We start from the raw sequence: 7,738 nt of genomic DNA on the forward strand, positions 1-7,738 counted from the left end.
GTCTTGTAAATCACTTTCCGGATAATTGCGGGAAACGAACGCTCCAGCAAACAAGCGCGAGGAATAAAGCAAACAGGGAATAAATTCCTGGGTGCTCATAAACCCACCCATGCCGCCCCCACCCTTCCCAGCGCCCCCGCGGGGCCAGGCCCGACGTCAGCCCTGGAGGAGGAGGAAGCTGGGACCGGCGGTCGGTGGCCACTGCTCGCCACCCAAGATGTTATTCTTTGGCAACAATCCCCATTATCTGTCCCCACTTTGGGCTAATCAGACAGAATCGCTAATGCGGAGGGCTGCTTCCTGCCGCCTCTGGGAGGTAACGGGGCGCCCGAGGGGCGGGGGACGGGGCGGGGCGGGGGGCGGAGGTGGCACCTTCCGGGCTCGCCGGGGCTTTGGTCCCGCACGCATTCAGGTACTTGACACTCGGGAGTCCCGGACCTCGCCCGGGTGGGAAGAGCTGTTTATATAAACAGGGATTCCACGGTAGATGCCCTAATATCTCGGCAGCCAGTGCATGGCGTGCGCCTCTCACGCCCACCCATAGGAGCGGCGTCCCCGGCCGCCCCTCGGTTCCCAGCCTGCCCTGCCCCCGCCTCCTTCCCCTCCTCGGCCATGGCTACCTCTGGACGCCTCGGCTTCACCGTGCGCAGTCTCCTGGACTTACCGGAGCAGGACGCGCAGCACCTACGGAGGCGGGAGCCCGAGCTACGCGCCCCCGGCCCCTACGCCACCTGGCTGGAATCGGAGCGCGGCCACTACCCCTGTGAGTGAGCGGTGGACGGCGGCAGGGGTGGAGGCGAGGGAAGTGGGGAGCGCAGAGCCAAGCCCCCGGCCCTCGCAGGGCTGGGAAGCGGAAACCCCAGCCCAGGGTCTGGGTTTCCTCAGTGTCGGTCGGTCCCAGAGGCTCTGTCCTCTTCAAACCCCTATGCCAGTTGGCACATCTTGAGATAAGATCCCTGCGCCTGACACTAACGCCCGGGATTTGGGTTTCTGTTTCTAGGGGTCAGAATATTTAAATATTTAAGACACCGCCCTTAAGTGCCTGAAACAGTGGCCACGTTCTCCCGGCCTCGGTTTGGGATGGGCAGTACTGGCGAGCCTGGATTCAGGGCTTTGTAAACCTCGGCAAACCGCAGTGCAGTCGACCTGGAAGTGGCCCGTTTTGGTGAGGCAGCTTGCAGTGAATTCGTCTGCCAGCGCAGCGACCAGGGCCGACTTGTTTTAACGCGGGGTGGGTTTCTTTGGGGGCGCGATCCCAGGTTGTGGTGTAAAAGGTTATCGTATTCGGAGAGGTGGGTGTTCAGATATGGGCCCAGGGAAGGAAACGGCCTCATCCCAAAAGCCGCGGGCGAGTGGGTCGGCGCCCGCACGCGAGAGGCGGCCGGCCCGCAGAGGGGCCGGCGTCTCACCAGGCCGTGTCTCCTTTGCGTCCCTAGCCTCGGACGAGAGCAGCCCAGAGGCCAGCCCGCGGGACTCGTCGCAGCGGCCGTCCGCTCGGCCTGCGTCTCCGGGCTCGGACGCCGAGAAGAGGAAGAAGCGGCGGGTGCTGTTCTCCAAGGCGCAGACGCTGGAGTTGGAGCGGCGCTTCCGGCAGCAGCGCTACCTGTCAGCGCCAGAGCGCGAGCAGCTGGCGCGCCTGCTGCGCCTCACGCCCACGCAGGTCAAAATCTGGTTCCAGAACCATCGCTACAAGCTGAAGCGCGCGCGCGCGCCGGGAGCCGCGGAGGCGCCCGACTTGGCAGCGGCAGCCGAGGTTCGCGCCGCGCCCGGCCTGCTGCGCCGCGTGGTGGTGCCCGTGCTGGTGCGCGACGGGCAACCGTGCGGCGGCAGTGGCGAGGTGGGCACGGCCGCCGCCCGGGACAAGAGCGGCGCGACCCCGGCAGCCGCCTGCCCTCTGCCAGGCTACACGGCCTTCGGTCCCGGCTCGGCGTTCGGCCTCTTCCCCGCCTACCAGCACTTAGCGCCCCCCGCCCTGGTCTCCTGGAACTGGTGAGGCAGCCGCGGGGCGCGGGCACCTGGGGCTACGCCGGACTTGGGGTGCGCTCTGCGGCCGGAGCAGGGATAGAGCCGGAGACCTGGAGCGCGTCCTGGGCCCCTCCTCCTTCGACGCGGGGGTCCCCTGCCCCGCCCTCATCAAACAGCGCACCCGGAACTCTCGCCAAGATACCCCCTCTCCTCTTCCCTCGACCGCCAGACCCAGAGCTAGATTTTATTGCTTGAACCTTATTTGTACATTTTAAAATAGCTATTTGTATGGGGAGCGACGTATTTTAAAAGAAATAGAGTATTTTTCCTCTTTGTGGTGCGAGAATAAAATGTGTAGGGTTGGGTCCCCCTGTGTGCCTGCCGGGAACGAAGGTGGGAGCTGTGCTCTCCCGACCAGAGTTCGGGGCGCCGGCCCACTCCTTGACCGGCCAAGTTAAGGCCCACCCCGAGCTGGGCCGAAGGGCAGATGGCAGTCCCCACACGGCTTTAGGAAGATACGGGGGGAAGGGGGGAAGGGAAAGCAGAGGCACCCCTGGGGTACCTATTAGCGGGAGGTGGCTGTGCCCCCGAAGCGAGACGGAGGCCCCTCTGGGCTCCCGGAGCTGCTGGAGCTTCTAACACCAAAGGTCAACCGAGTCGGCCACGACAGGGCATAACGACGAGAGGGCGTAATGAGCTTCTCCCTTAGGATTGTCCGGAGAAGTGCCAGCGGGGCCCGGGCTGAGCGTGCGGCGCCGGGGAGCAGCCCAGGCCTGACTGCTAGCCACTCGTTTCCGGAGTGTGGCAGTGAGGTCTCAGGGATCCGAGGAGTATGCGGGCATCTTGTAACCCCCAGCTGAGCCTGCGCGTGCCTCACTTGGCTGGCAGCTGTGATTTTCTGCCTCTTCTTGGTGTAACACCCGGCCAGGGTGGGATGGGGAGTGGATGACGCGGTGAAGAAATTAAAAGGTGGCGGGGAATGACCCAGTTCAGGGGCTGCCAGCGGAGGGAGGACAGCCCTGGGGGCCTGACATAGGTGTGAGATCCGCTGGTCGGGCTCATTTCACCCAGGGTCCCAGTGTACACCCGGGTGGGGGACCTAGTGTTCTACTCTTCGGGCTTGTAACTGCTCTTCGCTTGGGTATCCCCTCGGTATCAGTAGCCGCAGGGCCTCCCATGCAGTGCAGTGGTCACTCTCTCAGAGAAGTGAGGACCTTCCTCTCTGCCAGCCACTGAAGGGAGAGTCGAGTGAAAAGAGCAGTCTTGGGTATCAGATCCAGGGGAGAGAGTAAGGGCTCGATGAGGTCTATGAGGAGTAGGCATTGGGTCTTTTTTTGGGCTTTAGCTTTCTGGTCCCAGGAGGAAATGGAGGAGGAGGTAGGGGGTGGGTAGCTGAGGCAGTGTTATCACCTGGGATTTTGGGGGGGTGGAGAGAGAAAGGAGGGCAGAGGGGGAAGGGAGAGGGGTGTTTGGCTCTCAGCTGCTGGCCACCTTGCCTTCCATATGGATGCGGTTATCTTAGAAGAATCTCGATCCTTAAACCTCCTTTTGTCTTGGGAACTGAAAAGGGCATTGTCAGGCCTGAAAAGGACCTAGACAAAATCCGCACTGTTCCGATTCAGGACTCTGTTTAATCAGTCCCTGGTGACAATGTAGTGGGTGTTAGGGTGGACAATAGTATCTTTTTAAACCTTGTGGCCTTCAGGAAGACAAAGGGCTTGAATTTCATGGGCTTACAACTTCAATTAGAACAGTGCCAGTGTGCCTGGGAGATTATCAAATTTGTATCATAAAACCTCTTTCTAATAAATGATTGCTGGTGTGGGAGCCTGGAGGTTGTAAGACATATATTGGAAACTGCCCTGGGGACTTCCCAGTTAGCCCTGGCAGAACAGATGGGAAAGAAAAGGAGGGAAAGATTTCTGAAGAAGGCCAGGCTCAGCATGTGTCCCTGCCGTTAGCTGGCTGGGTGCTTGCCTCTTCCTTGCTCTCCCTCCTGAAGGGGTGTTTCTCCAAGAATGAAGGTAAAGATTTGTAGCTCGTTTTCTGCTATTGGTGGTGACAAAGACCTGAATATTATTGGAGAGAAAGTGCAAAATCACCACCTGTTCAGTTTCTGGCCTTTTCTTTCCCGGAGCTCCAGAGAAAGTAGGACTTGGGGTATGCAAAGCAGGGAGAGTCTATTAAACATGAGGCCCATAGGACTAAGGGATCTGGACTATGGAGAGACTCTTCCCAGGAGGCTCTTTGGGAGAGCATGTCCTCAACCAGATTCACCCAGAGGTCTAACCAATATGAAAGACCATTTTTTTGCTTTCCAGAGAGGTGGTCACAGCCATGGCAATCCAGCCTGTGTCCTGGGCAGGAGAAGGGCAGACATTTCTTATGGCATTAGCATCAGGATCCCTCATGTCTACACTGTTACCCACTTCCTTCTGCTCCTTTTCCTTTAAGCCCCTTCCTTTAGAGAGGAAAAGCCATAGGGGAGAGTTATTAATGTACTGCCATCACCACCCACCCGTTTTTGAGACTCAGGCTGTCCTTTATCTTCTGTTCACACCTGTGATAAGCTGGAAATAATAAATGTCAATTTCCTTTCTGATGTAAAAGATCAGTTCCTCCAGGGCTCTGATGAGAGCAGCTAAACCCAAGGCCTCTCCCAGCAGCTGTGAGAACTGTGAGAATCTCCCTCCCCAGATGAGACTATTTCATACCTGTCACCCATCACCAATATCACAAGGCAGATTCACACTCGGCAAACTTTTATTGAAACATACTGTGTTCCAGGCATTGTCCTAGGCACTTTCACAGCTGATCTCGCAGAAACCTTATGCATGGCATATATAACACACCCATTTTGCAGATAAGAAACTGAGGCTCAATGTGTAGGAGTGACTTGTGCAAAGCAGTTGTAAACCTCACAGAATGTTATCGTTGTCCTCGGCTGCCCACATTTAAGCCACCCTGTAAACTGCCATTAAAGCGGGCAATTGGAATCTTGATGTGGCGACAGCATGTACTACCCAGCCATCATAAACTTGTCTTGTGGATGGTCTGGAAGGATGGGAAAGCATGCTAAAAGTACCGTACATGGCTTAAGGCCACTCACAGAAACGGGATATCACAGTAGTTGCTAACATTATTGATGTTCCTGTGTATGAGGCAATATTCTAAATTTTTTAATTATATTAACTCATTCGATCTTCACAACAACCCCATAAGATGGTACTACTGTTACCACTTTACAGATGAGGAAACTGAAGGCCAGAGAGGTTATAAGTAGCTTGTCCAGGATCACACAGCTAGTAAGTGACAGAGGAGATCTGAACCCAAGCAGTCTAGCTCTAGATCTCATGCCTTTAACCACATGGTGGGAATTATTTCCCATTTTTTGTTTTATTTCTCCCAGTTGACAGTCTTGGTTACCTTATAGACACTTCTGTAAGAGACATGTTTGTTGTTTTGTTTTTGAGCAGTGTTATTAAAGGATTATATAAATTTAGATTTTTAAAAATATCTTCTGGGGACGTCCCTGGCGATCCAGTGGTTAAAACTTTACCTTCCAATGCAGGGGGTGCAGGTTCAATCCCTGGTCGGGGAGCTAAGATCCCACATGCCTTGGGGCCAAAAAACCAAAACAGAAAACAGAAGCAATATTGTAACAAATTCAATAAAAACTTTAAAAATGGTCCACATCAAAAAAACATCTTAAAAGAATATCTTCTGGATAAATTGACCCTTTATTCTTATGAAATATTTCCCTTTATTTCTAGGAATCCTTCCTAACTTTATGTTCATAGTGGTATAGATAGATACTCCAGCTTTCTTTTTTTTATATATATCTTTACTGGAGTATAATTGCTTTACAATGTTGTGTTAGTTTCTGCTGTACAACAAACAAAGTGAATCAGCTATATGTATGCATATATCCCCATATCTCCTCCCTCTTGAGCCTCCCTCCCTATCCCACCCCTCTGTCACAAAGCATCGAGCTGATCTCCTTGTGCTATGCAGCAGCTTCCCACTAGCCATCCATTTTACATTTGGTAATGTATATATGTCAATGGTACTCTCTCACTTTGTCCCAGCTTCCCCTTCCCCCGCTGTGTCCTCAAGTCCATTGTCTACGTCTATGTCTTTATTCCTGCCCTGCCACTAGGTTCATCAGTATTGTTTTTGTAGATTCCATATATGTGTGTTAGCATACGGTATTTGTTTTTCTTTTTCTGACTTACTTCACTCTGTATGGCAGAGTCTAGGTCCATCCACCTCATTACAAATAACTCAATTTCGTTCCTTTTTATGGCTAATATTCCATTGTATATATGTGCCACATCTTTATCCATTCACCTGTTGATGGACAGGTTGCTTTAGGTTGCTTTCATGTCCTGGCTATTGTAAATAGTGCTGCAATGAACATTGTGGTACATGACTCTTTTTGAGTTATGGTTTTCTCAGGGTATATGCCCAGTAGTGGGATTGTTGGGTCATACGGTAGTTCTCTTCTTAGTTTTTTAAGGAACCTCCATAGTGTTCTCCATAGTGGCTGTATCAATTTACATTCCCACCAGCAGTGCAAGAGTGTTCCCTTTTCTCCACACCCTCTCCAGCATTTATTGTTTCTAGATTTTTTGATGATGGCCATTCTGACTGGTGTGAGATGATATCTCGTTGTAGTTTTGATTTGCATTTCTCTAATGATTAGTGATGTTGAGCATCTTTTCATGTGTTTGTTGGCAGAGAGACATGTTTTTAGCATCTTTGTGTCTCTCGGTCTGTCTCTACCCTTCTCTCCTCCCTCCCTCCTTCTCCATCTACCTACCATACCTCCAGCTTTTGGACACAGCCTCTGTGTTTCCCCTATGTCTGTTTGTGTGCATTCTTGTTCAGCTCTCAATGAAACACACTTCTGCAGGTCACAATATTTTCCTGTGACTATCATTCCACCATTCTTCTTCCAGAAAAGCATCTGCTGCCACTTCGTTGACACCAATTGTCCACTGAGCGTTTGGTTGCTGCTGACTCTGATAAGCTCCTCTAAGCTTTCCCAACCCCCAGGCCCAGATCCCTGGGGAAAAGCCCAGATCCCTGGGGAACTTTATGACTTTGGCTTCCCTAGCCCTTTCCCCAGTCATCTTTTTCCTTCCTATGTCTCTAGTGTTATCTTTATTATTAAATATCATCCTCTTCATATTTTCTCTCTCTTCTCTTGTAAACATTTTTACTTCATCTCACTTAAGTCTCTTGTGGTTGGAGATAGCAATTTTCACTTCAATTTTCTTTCCTCATTGTTCAGAGGATCTTACATCTTAACACATCTCTTATCTGACCAATTTAGCACTTTAGAATCTTAGATAATGTGCTACTGATGGGTTGGAAGTTACTTGAGCTCAGCTTAACCTATACCTTCCCTTCTAACAATGGTGTTTAGTTGTTTATTATTCTCTTGCATTAACACAATTAATTGTTGCCTCTTCAACCCACATGCACTTCACTACCTTTAAAACATTTTAGACTTAGGAATAGAATGCCCAGGCAGGATAACTATGGACTCGGCATGGTTAAATTGTTTGTTAACCGTGTTTACCTGTTCTGGGAGTTTCAGTTAACCAGTCTAGGCAGGTTATCTGTTCAATGAATAACAGACAGTCAGAAGAGCTTTTGGAAGGCTAAGGAAGTACTGTCCTTACCACAGGGCATGATCATTTCTATGGATATGATTGTATCACTTAGTATTCAAAATTTGCATGAGAAATTGTATCCCTCCAGGTCA

At 51.7% G+C, this 7,738-nt stretch overlaps 1 protein-coding gene across 1 annotated transcript; it reads left to right on the forward strand.

The window, feature by feature from the left end:
* Positions 1-612: 612 nt before the first annotated feature.
* NKX2-8 (NK2 homeobox 8) lies at positions 613-2,279 on the forward strand. The gene is made up of 2 exons (XM_067744294.1): positions 613-763; positions 1,437-2,279. Exons 1-2 carry the CDS (start codon positions 613-615, stop codon positions 1,991-1,993), a joined length of 708 nt encoding a protein of 235 aa, XP_067600395.1. The 3' UTR covers positions 1,994-2,279.
* The last annotated feature ends 5,459 nt before the right edge of the window (positions 2,280-7,738 follow it).

This window comes from Pseudorca crassidens, chromosome 1 (genome assembly GCF_039906515.1).
Source record: "Pseudorca crassidens isolate mPseCra1 chromosome 1, mPseCra1.hap1, whole genome shotgun sequence".
NCBI lineage: Eukaryota > Metazoa > Chordata > Mammalia > Artiodactyla > Delphinidae > Pseudorca > Pseudorca crassidens.